The 16,093-nt window shown below is 42.2% G+C and overlaps 1 protein-coding gene across 1 annotated transcript; it reads left to right on the forward strand.

The window, feature by feature from the left end:
• Positions 1-268: 268 nt before the first annotated feature.
• On the forward strand, positions 269-14,765 carry LOC126387499 (AP-1 complex subunit beta-1; the record flags this gene model as incomplete). Its single annotated transcript, XM_050040003.1, has 16 exons — positions 269-490; positions 595-715; positions 1,560-1,655; positions 1,814-1,929; positions 2,057-2,222; positions 2,586-2,684; positions 2,880-3,139; positions 3,324-3,516; positions 5,049-5,090; positions 6,132-6,284; positions 6,448-6,593; positions 7,856-7,985; positions 8,159-8,243; positions 9,191-9,277; positions 11,384-11,538; positions 12,021-14,765. Coding segments are annotated over 16 exons (2,146 nt in total), but the record flags the coding sequence as incomplete, so codon positions are not given.
• Between the last annotated feature and the right edge of the window lie 1,328 nt (positions 14,766-16,093).

A 16,093-nucleotide genomic window follows, 5' to 3' on the forward strand; every position in this document is an offset into this window, starting at 1 on the left:
TTAAATGTTACTTTAAAATAATCTGCATAGAGAGATACCACTCGAGGGAAATTAGATGATGTGGGACAACCACCACTCCACCCAGCTTCGTCTTCGTAAGATGCTGGAAACATAAATAAGTCCAAACTGGTAGAAAAGATTTCGGCACAAAAGCTAAAATGTTGTAGGAACAGACACAGGCCCAACACAGTCACTACAACAACTTGATTCAGGTTCATGTTAAGTTACATTTCCCTGACTGACTCTGATCTTTCCCTCCCTGTCAAAGCATCTGTGAGCGTGTCACTCCCCGGCTGTCTCACGCCAACTCAGCAGTGGTGCTGTCAGCTGTCAAGGTTCTGATGAAGTTCTTGGAGCTGCTGCCAAAGGACTCCGACTACTACAACACCTTGCTGAAGAAGTTATCCCCACCGCTGGTCACCTTGCTCTCTGGAGAGCCTGAGGTCCAATACGTGGCTCTGAGGAACATTAACCTCATTGTCCAGAAAAGGTGCGTGACCACAAACAGCAGAGGCTCTGTTTCATTTTTTACTGCTACTGCCCATTCTATATATCGATACAGGCGACAGTCTAATATGTGTTGCTTGTGTGCAGGCCTGAGATCCTGAAGCAGGAGATCAAGGTTTTCTTTGTCAAGTACAACGACCCTATCTATGTGAAACTGGAGAAACTGGACATCATGATCCGCTTGGCCTCCCAGGCCAACATTGCCCAGGTACCTTACATGACAGTGCTACATAGGGTTCTGCTCTCTTTCACAGTCATGGTTTAAAGCAGGGGTGTCTAAACTTTTTTGAATTGGGCCAGCTGTGTCTCACATCAAATGGGTTATAAAAAATAAAAAAAAACCGCACAAACAAATGAGACAAATGCAGCTGTTTCATTTTCAGTGAAATGTGTTCAATTTCCGACTTTACACTTACCTGCTGTGGCCATGTCTGCTGCCTAGGAAGTAGGAAGTCTCTGTCGTTAGGTAACCGTTTATTTGCTTGGCCCCTTCTTTACTTGTGGCCCCTTTGCTCAGACCATGCCCGTTTTTGAACTCACCCTTCATTTTGATCTCAGCCACGCATTTTTAAAGTTTCGTGACTGCATCTTGCTCAGTGCTCATTATCGTGCTGACAAAATCTGCTCACAGATATAAACACCTGGCGAAATACTCAGAACAGCCTCTGTGGTAGTTTCCATTGTGGTGTCACTAGGACCACATTTCGCCGTGTTCACACACATAGACACACACACACTCACACACATGGTTAAAACAACACCATCAGAGCAACATTGTCGGGGTTAGTAAATGTATGTGGGAGTGAAATATATTGAAGTTCAGGATGATATTTGGTTTTTCAGGGTTTGAAAGATCCAACCCATGTGAAATAGATAATTTTTTTGTTGTGCAAATGATGTCTGTTGTTAAATGGAGTGTAATTTTAGTAAAGACATCAAACTCAAACAAAATCAGTACATTGAATCACATCTAAAACCCTTTAGACAGATCTCTATGGTGTGGTATTGGGTACACATACAGTATCTTTCACTTGTGTCCTGTGTCACTTCAGGTGCTGGCCGAACTGAAGGAATACGCCACAGAGGTGGATGTTGACTTTGTGCGCAAGGCTGTACGAGCCATCGGACGCTGTGCCATCAAAGTGGAGGTAAGAAATGCTGTCAGTGCTGCTGATGTCTACGCCAAAGTCCTCTTGTGGGCATTGCAGCACAACAATCTTAATTCTAATCAGACTTGACACCAGAGCACTGTCATAGTAGCAAAATCATCATGGTGACACAGCGCCTCTGTCCTGTTCCTCTCCAGCAATCAGCTGAGCGCTGCGTCAGCACCCTGCTGGACCTGATCCAGACCAAAGTCAACTACGTGGTTCAGGAGGCTATTGTGGTCATCAGGGACATCTTCCGCAAGTACCCCAACAAGTATGTTTCCCACTGAACCGCTGGGAACTACTCAACAAATAATTATACAGACAGCCAGTCACATTTACAGCACTTCATGAAAGATGCTGAGTTTTATTCTGACCTCTGAGATACTGGTGTTCTTCAGGTATGAAAGCATCATCGCCACACTGTGTGAGAACCTGGACTCTCTGGATGAGCCCGACGCTCGTGCTGCCATGATCTGGATTGTTGGCGAGTACGCCGAGAGGATTGACAACGCTGACGAGTTGCTGGAGAGCTTCCTCGAGGGTTTCCATGACGAGAGCACCCAGGCAGGTTCTTCAAATAAGCCGACAGCATGTTTTGAAGCGTGTACATCCAGAATCTTTCACAGTTACTGACGTCATGTTCAGCACATACAAAGATAATGGGGGAAAATATAAAAATAGCGCTGTTACTCTCTTTGGAAACAGGCTTGTTTTGCAGTAAGGTTTTATGTTTTACACAGATAATAAAATTTATACTTGAGAATAATTCAGCACAGTTGAGTTTAGACAGTATAGTACAGGACCTTCTCCACACATCAGCCTGTCTGGCTGTTTCCACACTTTGCCTTTCACTCCTCCTACTGCGAGGATGGGTGGCATTGTAAACTGAACATATGATAATCTAACAGCATGTGCTTTGATGTCCAGGTCCAGCTCACTCTGCTGACTGCCATTGTCAAGCTGTTCCTTAAGAAACCATCAGAGACTCAGGAGTTGGTGCAGCAGGTCCTCAGCTTGGCCACCCAGGTAAGTGTTGTTTTTTGATTCTCAAGAAGTGCAGACGATTATTGTTTGTTAATTTAATATGGACCCCTCTTAACTACCATGAACACAAATAACCGCAGTCCAACTGATCCACAAGATCTACTCCTTCACTGAATAAATAGGAAACAAAGAAATATGATTCACAGCACACATGTTGAACTCTCTGCTCCTCTGCAGGACTCTGATAACCCCGACCTGCGTGACCGAGGCTACATTTATTGGCGCCTGCTGTCCACTGACCCTGTGACGGCCAAGGAGGTGGTGTTGTCAGAGAAGCCCCTGATCTCAGAGGAGACAGACCTGATCGAACCCACCCTACTGGACGAGCTCATCTGCCACATTGGCTCCCTGGCTTCTGTCTATCACAAACCCCCCAGTGCCTTCGTCGAGGGCAGCCATGGAATCCACCGGAAACACCTTCCTGTGCAGCACAGCAGGTCAGACACACTGTGACAAACCAGCATTTCAGTTTTTCTACTGGCAGCTGTGCGTCCCATGATTGCACTCACATGGTTCTGACTTCCTTTAGCCATCTTGCCATGTGCACTCTCTTAACATGTAGGGCGATGCCTTTCTAAATTACTTGTCCCTCACCAGCACTACTGTTTCCTCCTCTGACAGCATTGACACAGGTGAGAGCCCAGTGAGCGGCGGGCCAGCAGCTGCCATGGACCAGCCACATGTGATCCCCAGCCAGGGTGACTTGCTGGGTGACCTGCTGAACCTGGACCTGGGCCCCCCAGTCAATGTGCCCCAGGTCTCCTCCATGCAGATGGGTGCGGTGGATCTTCTGGGAGGAGGCCTGGACAGTTTGGTGAGCCTGAACACACACACACACACACACACACACACCAATTTTACTGTAGAGTGGAAGCATTGGCTAAACACGGCTAAAGACTTGATCAGCGTTCTGTGGTTCCTCGTTTTCATACCAATGCTTATCTTGAACAACGTTTTGGTGTTACAAGTCCAAAAAACTTGTGTGTATTCATCACTCAAGATTTGTTTTTAATCTTATTACAGTACATTTTTTGTTCTTTTCAAATGAAATTTTGCGTTGTTTTTTTCTTGCTCATAATGTAAATATGTTTGTGATTTAAACTGTTTAATAATTTTTGTTCTGAAAACTTTAAAATGTATGACTCTAATTGTTGTGAAAAGTTGGTATATTAACATGTTAATATTTTCAACACAGAGCTACATTAAAGGCGGATTTATGCTTGTGCGTCAGCTCTGTGCAGAGCCTATGCCGTAATTTACGCACATGGCCTATGCCATTGCGAGCATTTATACTTGTGCAGTGGTGTGTCTGTGTCACTCTGCAGTAACACCTCCAAAACACTAGTCGGCGGCGGAGGTTTCTGTGAAGTGCTGAAAAGTTTAGTTGATTCAAAACACACATTAAATATGGCTTAATGGAGACAGTTTCAAACACAAGTACACAAATCAGCTTCACGATAACTCACAGCATTCACAGACAAACACTTGTATTTATCTGGACACATTTTCCCCACAAATACAACATGCTAACGTTATTAGCACAAGCCTATGGCATTTTAAATTGTATAAATTAGCCTAGCAGCTAGCAGATGTTTCCTCTGCTCATATGAAGCCAGGGACAACAGCAACATTTAACAAAGGTAACGTTACAAATTTCGGCTCCATATCAGCTCACAAGGTTCACTGACAAAACAACTGTCTTAAACTAAACACGTTTTCCAAACAAATACAACATGCTAATGTTATTAGCACAAGCCTATGGCATTTTACATTGTATAAATTAGCCTAGCAACGAGCAGAGATATCCTCTGCTCATGTTAAGCCAGGATAGATCACACACAAGACTTAAAATGCTATTTTTGTGGAGGCTTTATTGTCTTGACAAGTTATTGTTTCTTATCTGTGAAATTAAAGTAAATAAAAGCTTTGTTTCCACTGAAGGAAATGGTTTCAGCTTACAATAATAGACAGGAGGTCTGCGTCACCACGACGTGTAATTGAATTTCTGGGGAGGTGCATGTCGGGCTACGATGTAGTTACAGCGTTGATTCGACGCAGAAGTATAAATCAGGCTTAAGCCTTGTTGTATTCTTCCTCTGTTGATGGTCACTCCTCCACTTCTCCAAGCCGCTGGAACAACTGGACTCCTTTATGATCTCCTTACAGATTTTAAAGTCTTATTTAATGTCTAACATACGGTATGGAGTTGGTATTTTCCCAGAAGTGAGGGCTCCTCTTGATGGGTTGCGGTTGCTAAGAAAGTCTCTGTCTCTGTCTTTGTTTGTGTGTTTGGTCTGTCTGTGATGTTTGGATGCTGTCTTTGGGGAACTCTCTTCTCTCCTGTAGCTGGGGGGAGACCTGGGCGGAGGTGTTGGGGGAAGTCCAGCAGTAAGTCAAGCCCTTCTGTTCGGCAGTCTGCCTGTCTGCATGCTGCATGCTGCAATTTAACCCACCACACTCTCAAACTGACCTCTTCAACTTTTAAACCTGGCTTCTCTGTCTCTCACACTCAAATACTTTCAGCTAGAAGATCACACGGATATTTTGCATGTTTTAGCCCATTTTCTGACCGGGAAAAGCATCCCAAAATTTTCACTTGCGCTCATCTCCGTCTGGAGAGGCTGCACATTTTACACTAGGGCTGCCACCTAATAGTCGACCAAATGTTATTTGACCAGAAAGCTCATTAGTTGGCAAGATTTCATTGATCGCTTTGTCTCAGAAAAAACAAGCAAACAAACAAATGTGTTAAACAAACTTGTTAAATAAATCCAAACCTATATGACTGGACCATGTGTGACTTTAATTTGAAAGGACAGACACAGGAAGTGTCCACACTCAGCAGTCAGGCAGGAGTCAGGTTAATTTCCAGGGCTGGTACCTGCGGTTATTCCACAGGCTAGTTAATAACATGTCGGGCAGGAAATCCAAAGTGTGGGATCATTTTGAGAAGGTGAAGGACGAACCCAAGGTGATATGTAAACTCATCTTCATTGGTCGACTACAAACATGACGTATCATCTGAAACATGGAAGTAGCTACATGCCCATTAGCCCACAGCGTCATTAACAGGCGGCTCGCTCGTGGAAACTTGTGGAAAATGGGAGCAAAAACCAAAAGTATTGCGTTTGTATTTTTGGTCACTGTCACTTTCTAATTAATGGGCTAAAACACACAAACCACAGGTGAGGCTCTCACCTCACATTTGAGCTTGTTCACACTTCCTCTGTCATAAGGGCTTTGGCTAATCACTTGCTATAGTTGAAGTGTTGTTTTTGATAACGTTTCTTACTTTGGCATGCCTTAAGATTGTCTGTGTGCTTCTCTTTGTAGGTCTGTAGCAAACTGTGAAGTTGCCAGTGATGCATACTTAAATTATGGTTGCTTAGATTGTGTTTTGTGTGTGTGATTTTGTTGTTACCGCTTTAGGTGGGACAGAACTTCATCCCTTCATCTGTCCCCAGTACTTTTGCTCCGTCACCCACACCAGCTCCTCAGGCTGTCAGCAGTGGCCTTAACGACTTGTTTGAGCTTTCCACCGGCATGGCCATCACCACTGGAGGCTTCGTATCCCCTAAAGCAGTGAGTTCACACAACCTCAGAACATTTAGCATTCAGTCAATTACAGCCACAGGGCTCACAGTAAAATAACAAGATACAAAGTAATGTGAGATCCTTGAATGTGAGGCAGCGTACTAAATATATACAATCTGTAGAACTGATGATGTTTGTATTGTTCTACCAGGTGTGGCTGCCGGCAGTGAAAGCCAAAGGACTGGAGATCTCTGGAACCTTCTCTCGCCGCCAGGGTCACATGTACATGGACATGACCTTCACCAACAAGGCCCTGCAACACATGACCGACTTCGCTGTCCAGTTTAACAAGAACAGGTGGGTGAGATGAGTGTTAAACAGTAGAGCTGCTTAATTATACCTCATTCACAACAATGACCAGAGTCGATCGGGGTCATCTGACCTGTCTTTTGTCAATTCAAGCCAAGCCAGCCAACATGGGTTATTTCCTGGTCATGACAATTCAGATACGACCTGGATCACAACCCGGAAACAATGCATACCAATTACCTCACTTGCTGAGAACTTATTTGTTCAGGCATTCTTTTTTTCTGTGTACATTGGATGCCTCTCTTATTTAGCAGCCTCCTTGTGTTCGCACACACTACCTTGTCCTTGTCTCCGTCCTGGTCACCTGCTACATAACTTCTCAAGGTCCTTGTGGAACCCTAAAAAGTCTTGAAAGTTATTGCATTAACGTCACTTAGATCAGGATAGTGGAACCAGCAACACTCACATTTTGTTTCCAGCCAGTATGTTCAGAGCAGAGGATCTACTGTCTGCTAGCTCACTGTCACTGTACACTGGGCAACATGGCAAAGTGCAAATGCGATGAAAATTGGTTATTTAACCAAGATTTAGCTGCATGGCTGAAATCGATACAAGGCAGTGCATACTAGGCTCGGTGTATTGTGCGAAAAAAGTTTTATAAACACAGTGGAGTGCCACATGTAGAGTGAAGAACAAAAAAAATCGCCAAGAAACCCCACCAACAAACAGCAGGTATTTTCCAGTTGGGTTCTATCCTCGTCTCTGACACGCCTCCACCATATGTCATGCTTTTGTTTTTCTTCATTTTTTGTTATTGTAAAATTGGTCCTAAATTTAATTCCAAATAGCCTTAAAAAAAGTCTTGAATCTAATTTGCCTTTTGCTGTAGGAACCTGTTCTTCCTTGCCAGGAGTTACTGCACCTCGAAATCTTGTCACATCTTCATGTTCAAATCGTAGCTGTAGCTAAAAAGATTCCTGCTGACATTGTTCTGTTTATTTCGGGGCTGCGGCGACCTGTGACAATTACGTCTGACCTGTGTGCCCCCATTTGCAACCAAATGACCCTTGTCTGACCCACCTGTCTACCTGGGTCACAAAGCCAAGTCGGTCAGCGTGGGTTCATTGTTTCAAAGAAAATGAACGCTGGTTGAGTCATAGGGAATTCATGAATAACACAGACGCCTTAACCTTTACAAGAAAGACAGGTATGAAAGGAGTATTAGACTGCTGTAATTCTAGTTTGATGTATAAGTGTATATATTATAACTGAATGCTGCCAGTGTTTGATTTTTGTTGGTTTCCACACAGTTTCGGGGTGATCCCTACCAGTCCTCTGCCCATTCACACTCCGCTGATGCCCAGTCAGAGTATTGAGATCTCTTTGCCTATCAACACCATCGGGCCAGTCATGAAGATGGACCCTCTCAATAATCTGCAGGTACAGGAGCTGTCACTCACCAAACATCTGAACAGCAGTGCAACACATTTGCAAAACTGTCACTTGTACTTTCTTGTTTGCATTGTGTTTTATGTAATTGCTGATATCACCCAGCACATCTCAGCCGTGCAGAACAAGCATAATAAGCTTTTGTTTTGTTTACTTGTGCCCAGGTGGCTGTGAAGAACAGCATCGATGTCTTCTACTTCAGCGTACTCATCCCTCTCAACATATTCTTTGTTGAGGATGGAAAAATGGGTACGATTGTTACTTTATAAAACAGCATCACATTTCTCTTTACACCCTCACTGTCACATTATTCAGTGATAAACAACATCTTCAACAACCACTGAAGCAGGGACAAAATGTTGCTGGTAACACGAGATGTGTCATGATTTCTAAAATATGCTTACTGCAGAATTTAAGACAGGAAGCACTACTGTGCGATATCTGAAAACACAGCTATTTGTAGACAGTTTTAAAATCAGGTTTGTGCTCTGTCTTTGGAAGGAAATTATTGCCATAAATATTTGATTCTTATAAGTTACTGAAAGTATATTCTCGGAACCCATCGGCTGTATTCGGCATCTGACTTCTGGCAGACAGCAAATACAGCCTCTGGGGGCAGACCACTGATTTTTTGGCATTCCGGTTTTTGCAGTGACGCCAGTTATATTATAGTTCACTGCACAGACCGTTTAACCTGGCAACAACTGCAGCCGGCTCAAACGTGGTTGGTCAATATCACGTGGACTACAAACAGCCTACAACCGGAAGCCAGGGCTCTTTCGCTCTTCTTCCGGAGGCAAGATCTCCAGGGTTTGCCTACAGACTCTACATTCACTGAATGTAGAGTCTGTATATAGAGACTACTGAAAATATAATTGTGAAATTAAATTACTACTGAATCCTTAATATTTACATTTAAGATTTTACTTTGAAAATGTCTTGTCTGAATTCCTGTGGTGTGGATTCTCTCCTTATTTCAGTGAATATCTCAAGTTTAAACTGTCAGTTTTAGTCGTGTAATTTCAATTTGCTCCAATTCAACAGGCTTAAAATTTAAACAACAACTCTGTAAAATGGTCTCCAATATGCACCTGTCGGCTACATAAATGCTATACTGAAAGACTAGAGAATAATGTGTCAGGTTTCTCCGTGTGGAAATCAGCTCTCAGCTCAGTTTTTGTTTCTTCCTTCTTCAGAGCGACAGGTGTTCCTGGCTACCTGGAAAGACATCCCCAATGAGAATGAGCTCCAGTACCAGATAAAGGAGTGTCACCTAAATGCAGGTAGGCCAAGCTGGTGAATAAAGTCGCCCTCGGTTACAAAGCGATGATTCTAATGTCCTGTTTGTTGGTTAACAAATAAGAAAATCTCTCTGCTGGACAGTTAAAGTTGATCATTGATTTAGTGTATGTTTATTTGCTTAATCTCACTCCTTATATCATATTATCTTGACATTTACTTTTATTGAATGCAGTTGGAGAATCATCGGTTGTTTGGTTAAAAAAATGCGGTTAAAGATTCAAATTTTTTTCCTGTCTTAATGTAAGTTACCATGTGCCTTCTGATTTATACATTATCTAAGTGAAGTTTCATACAAGCAGATCATATTTACGACACTTAGTTTTGGCCTAAGTGCATTTTTTTTCCACCTGATGTGCCGCCACTTGTTCTGTTCACAAAACATCAGCTGATCATTTCAAATTTATATGTATGTTTCCATTAATCGTGAAACCAGTGAGATAAGTTTCTGTTGACAGTTGTTTCATTGGCATGTGTGAATCTGTGAAGAGTAGGGCTGCCCCCCAGACTAAGAGTTTACCTAGTCGACCAACAGTCATCATTACGGTCCATCAGTCGACTAGTCGCCTGCATGTTTATGATATGAATGTAATGAGTAAATGATATATTTTGGTGGTTTGAGTTGAAGGTGTGAGAAAGAATAGTATCAGTAACATTGTTAACACTGTGCTACATTACAGAGAAATACAAAACCGTACTAATGAACCTTCATTAATATAGGCCTATATTTTATCTACAAGTGCACGTCACACACTGAGCGAGCCGCCTGTTAATGACGCTGTGGGCTAATGGGCATGTAGCTACTTCCATGTTTCAGATGATACGTCATGTTTGTAGTCGACCAATGAAGATGAGTTTACATATCACCTTGGGTTCGTCCTTCACCTTCTCAAAATGATCCCACACTTTGGATTTCCTGCCCGACATGTTATTAACTAGCCTGTGGAATAACTGCAGGTACCAGCCGTGGAAATTAACCTGACTCCTGTCTGACTGCTGAGCATGGACACTTCCTGTGTCTGTCCTTTCAAATTAAACTCCCACATGGTCCAGTCACATAGGTTTGGATTTATTTTGACAAGGTGCAGCTCCTAATAGAGTTTCACTGTTGTTTTTTGTTTTTGTTTTTTTCTGTGACTAAGCGACCAATGAAATCTTACCGACTAATGACCTTTCCCGTCGACTAATATTTGATTGACTATTTGGAAGTAGCCTTAGTTAACAGCTTGATCAGACAGGACCGTTGTGACATGAGCACACCTGAGTTTGCAGTGAAGTATCCAGGCTTCTCTCCTACACTTTGTCCTCCTCGGATGACCATTCATAATTTAATTCAAGTGATATTTGTGGAGATGTGTTCATCTTTGCGGTGCAAAGTTTGTTACGCCACTGATGTAGGCCAAATAAAATAAAAATAATTAACATCTGTAAAGCTGAGTGATACACAGTTCAGCCTCCCAGTGATGTTATACTCAATATCAGCACTCAAAGAATCCCTCTTTTTCTAATCAAATGATTCGTTTTGGAAATTAACTGTTTTATGACTTTTTTGCAAGTTTAACTTCACATTTTTAGAGTGGTGTTTCATTGTGACCAACCTGAGGCACACCTGTGTGGTAACAATGCTGTTTAATCATCACCTCACCCCAAAGGGTCGCCCTGGACACCATCTCATCCAAAGACCTCACTCTTCTCTCTGTGTTTTCTTTCTCCACCCACATGCATATCTCTGGACATTTCCTCTTCCTCTGTACCTGAAGGACACTTCCAACCTGCCCATACTTGTGCCGCTCTTATCCTGGCAGCACAATGGTTAATGACCTCTTAGCTTAGCCCAGTGTTGTAGAGTACCCGGTCAGGTTTACTGAAATCTGAAGGTTGTCAGTCATAGTTTATTAAAATCCTCATAGAGCTATTTACCATCAGTTTCCTGATCAACCTTTTGCCAGTAGCAGTTTGCATTAGCTCATGTGAACATTAGGGTTAGTACCTGTAGTGATTACGGCTTTTTGTGCGTGTGTTTCATGTGGTTTCTCTTTGTTCAGTAACTCAGGTATGTGAATTACCTGACTTTGATTCTGGTCTTGCAGACACAGTATCGGGCAAGCTGCAAAATAACAACATCTACACCATCGCCAAGAGAAACGTAGAAGGCCAGGATATGCTCTACCAGTCCCTCAAGCTAACCAACGGCATCTGGATCTTGGCTGAGCTCCGCATTCAGCCCGGCAACCCCAACTACACGGTAGAGTATTCACCAATTAACCTTTTGGCCCTCAGCTTTATAGTTGTTTGACGTTTTGTTATTTGCACATTGACTGTGGAAAAATCATAGGTGACATTGACAAGGTTGAATGTAGAACTCCAATGCAGGTGTGTTGGTCATAGAGGGACAAAAATAAAGCAAAGAAGAATTTCAAGGTCTTGAAAACTTCAGGATTTAGACTGCTACTACTTTCCATCGTAGATTAATCTGTGGGTTGTACTCTAGATTAAGTGATAGTGGTTTGGTCTGTAAAATGTTCAGAAAATGGTCAGAAATGTTGTTCAGTGTTAGGTAAAGCTCAAGATGACGTCCTCAAATATCTTGTTTTACCTCAATCTAAAGATATTCAGGTCACTCTCATAGAGAGGAAAGAAACCAGATGATCACTTGTACGTACTTGATTGTATGTACGAGTGAAGGTGTCTCCTGTTGTAACTCTGCGACCTCTCTCTGTCTCTCAGCTGTCTCTCAAGTGTCGGGCCCCGGAGGTTTCTCAATACGTCTACCAGACATACGACTCTGTGCTGAAGAACTGACCTGCTCTCCCACTCAGCAACTCGGCTTCATCCTGACGACAAACTGCAGTGTTTTATCATTTTCTGCCATCTGCAGCAACTGCCAAAACAAAGGAATCCAAACAGTAAATGACGGGTTTCTAAATAATTTGGAATATTTGGTGTTTTTTCCTCTGAAGACAAATTTCAATACAAAAGAATAGTGTGTGTGTGTATATCATACTGGAGTTAAAACGTTCAAACACTGTTGATGTTCTTTATTTTGGCAGTTTGAAGCAGCATTGGATCCTGTTTCAACCCCCATTTAAATTTTTACCTCCCAGTGAGAACACGTCAACCATTCCATCCTTAACTTAGTGTCTTAATGTTGTAAAGATGTGACTGATGGTGAAACTGTCAAACGAGTGAAAAAATAATCTCCCCAGTTTCCATTAAGCCATTCTTTTGTACGGTGTGTGGCTCACACTCCTTTTGGTTGTCTTTTTTTTATCTTGACTTTGCTTCAGTTGCACCTTCAGAATAATACTAGTGTTGATTTGTTCCTTTTGCCATTAACGTGTGTGAACCAACAATGTGATCAACAGAAGCTACTAACATCTGTGCTACAGCAGGTTTGCCTCCCAGAGGTCAAAGCTTACAGTTACTTACAGAGACATGCTAAATTAACCAACGTTATATTGCGCAACATACGTGTTCCTGTTCTTCCTGTCATGACTTAAACACAGTGTCTTGTATTTAATGGGTGATAGAAATATTACTATTCCTCCATAAGTATAACGCCCAGTTTAGACCAAAGATTGGCAGCGCAACAAAACCGGTTTAGAACGTTGCAGAAAAAAAGTGTCAGCGGTGTGAACTGCTCGGTCTGAGCTCGACTCAAGCTGGGTGATGGTGTGACCTGCAGATAGCTGGTCAAATTGCTGACGGCTGGTTTTAAAGCACATCACCTGTTTCAACAGCCAATCAGCTTGTAGTGAAGCTCACTGGTCAAGTCAAAATGACTGCAGGAGGCGTGTTCACTTGCAGCAGGTGCTCCGTCGAGCCCTCTGTTTGCGTCCTCACCGTGTGCCGGTGTCAGACGGTGGTGATAATTGGTGCTGTTTTTAAAAATATATATATTACTGTGGCGTATTGATTATGAATACAGTCCATCTAATGCTGGTTTTGTTTCATCGCTGTAGCCAGTATCTCACTATCACTATCCCCATTCAGATTTTAAGAAGCTACAAATTATATTCAGCCACAAAATAAACCTGAAAAGCTGCAAATCAGAACAGAAGTACAGAGAGTTGTTGACCAGAGATGATACACTGTCATCTAGTTGCATTGATGTGAACCAGCAGGTTTTTAGAATGTTTCAGTTGCCTGTTTAAACTCATCTCATCTTGTCTTGAATCTTTGGTCTGAACTGGGCTTTAAATGTTGACCAGTAAATGAAAAACTTAAAATAACATTCCAAACGGTCGGAAACAGAAACGCAGACCACAGATCGCACGAGTAAGAGCACCAGTAACTCTAAAGTGACGACTAAATCCTGGCGTTTCATTTCGGCTCCCCACCTGTGAATTATGGCGAAAGAAAAACAAACTCCCAGTGTGGTGAGGTGTCTGCGGGCTGTTTCAGTGGAGGAACACAAACCATCAGTAGGACAGACAGTCGGGAAGCTTCTGACTCAAAGTAACGCACAGTACATTTGTTTAACTTGTTTAAATATCCAGGTTGCCATTATTTTCAACTCGCAAGTCTTCACTTGGAACCACTACATAAACCACAGCAGCTATCGAATATGTGTTAACACACCAGTGCCACTCCGAAGATGATTTGCTGGTTCATTTCACATGTATCTTTTTGTAACAGCCCCGTTTACTGCAACCACTTAGTTGTACACCGCTTTATGCATCGTCATTCCTATTTATTGTGCATCTACCTCTGCCTGTTTCCTTTTTAACTGGCTTCACTGTACCTTCAGTTCTGTAATGTGCTTTCACTTTTTCTTTTGATACCAGTGTTTTTGTGATCTCCATGTCATTGTTGTCAGGCCAGTCCAAACCTGTGGCAAATCAGCTGAACCAATTTCACAGGACCAAGCATTCGCGCAAATTAAATGCCAAGCTTACGTTTTAGTACCCTAGTGTCAGTATAACCTTCTAATGTTGGCTTTGTGTGTGCTATAGAACAAACGCCCAAAGGCCCAGAGTTGCGCTAGTACAGTGTAGTCCAGTGATGGTGTAGTTTATGTAGCTGATAAATGAAAATGTTTTGGTATTAACCCTGAAAAGGAAATGAAGCCTTGCTTCTATCTGTTCAACAGAAAAGACTTTTTCGGTGTAGCAGTTGTGTTGGTGACACTATTTTCCTACATGTAAAAAAAAAAAAAAAGTTTATGTGCCTGCATGAGCCCACTGTCCATTTTATCCTTTCTCATCTAGGTTGTGGCTTTGCTCCATTTCAAATCTAATCTCCCACCTTCATGTCTCTGTTGCAGATCTCATATGTTTTTTAAAAGCAACATTGTCTCGAGCACTCCCACATATAGAAGCAGAACATTTGCCAGCAATGCAGGATGTTAGGTGAGAGCAATCATAGCATCTTGTGAAATGGAATATTTCTAGCATCTTTGCTGTAACCCTGCTGTAAATGATTTGTTATTGTCACAGTACCACACCTTATGTCATTAAACTGTCAAACACACGATGCTTCACTGTGTTCAGACGTCCAGTTACAAAACACAGAGCAGAACTGACTGAAGAGACGTGTCACAGTCAAGTTGGTGATCACAGAGGTTAGTGGAAATGCCAGAATCATCATCATCATCATCACCACTACCAGGAACCTGTATCCCAAATCAAGATCAGAGGGTCAGCTGACTGAAACAATTATTTTAGTTTAGTTTATACTGTACTTAGATGGTGCATATTGCCAAATTACTCAAGCTGACACTTACATAGAAAACTTCAGGCTTCTATGCTGGCATAAAAGTGCTGTTTTGTTATTTTGAGGGGTCACAGCAAATAATGAAGCACTCATTTACAGCTCGCTGTATGCACTGCACATAATGGGGCCTTGGAAGGGATGGTACATACACCATGCATTAGGGATGGGAAGTTGGGATGGACAATAGGGGGCCCCTGACAGGTAAATCCACTTCATGTAAAGCTGCTGGAGTCATCACTCCTTTACAACAAAAGAGTAAAGTAACATAAACAGAGCAACATGTTAAGAGATTTTTATTGTGGACATATGAGCGTAGGGGGCAATTCGAAAACAGTGGAAGACAATAATGGGAAAACCTTTGTCCTGTTTTGAAAAGAAGGTATAGCAACAGAATGCAGATATACAGTTTAATGACTTATGCTTTCCATAATAATTGAGAAGAGATGGATTTAGTGTTTGTGGCACGATCATTTCACTGCTCTCACATGATGGTGCCACAGAAACTTGACATTTTATCTGATGAAATCAAACAATGAATCCTGCAACTCTGAAACAAAGGCCCATTATCATCTTTTCATTTTAAAAATTCACATGTTGAACAGCGTCCAAAAAGTACCTCCTTTGGGCTGGAGTTGAACTGGTGACCTAAGAATAATTGCTGTCAACCTATAATTCATGACAAATTTACATACCACCTGCTTGACAGCGATATGGTCGACAAGTGTGCTTTTGTCAGACGAAATTGAGCGATATAACCCTGGACTCTGAAAACAAGGTGCATTTACATCTTTTCATTCTGAATGGTCACCAGTGAAAAGTTCATCCTTCGAGCTGGAGTTCAACCAGCAACCTAAGGATACCTGTTATGATCAACCTACAGTCCTCCACTTTACCAACTGAGCTATCAAAGAGAGCAAGCATCCCCAGGTTGTTCAGCCTGTGCATCAATGCTGAAATGGATACTAAACCAAAGTTTATTTTGAAAAGACTCAATATCATAACACTTATGACAAATTTAGAAAGCTCTTCCCTCAAATGGTTGGAGAACAACCACATAATAACTAAGACAATGGGGTCGACAAGCG

The sequence above is a fragment of the Epinephelus moara genome, unplaced genomic scaffold, assembly GCF_006386435.1.
Source record: "Epinephelus moara isolate mb unplaced genomic scaffold, YSFRI_EMoa_1.0 scaffold552, whole genome shotgun sequence".
In the NCBI taxonomy this organism is placed as follows: domain Eukaryota; kingdom Metazoa; phylum Chordata; class Actinopteri; order Perciformes; family Serranidae; genus Epinephelus; species Epinephelus moara.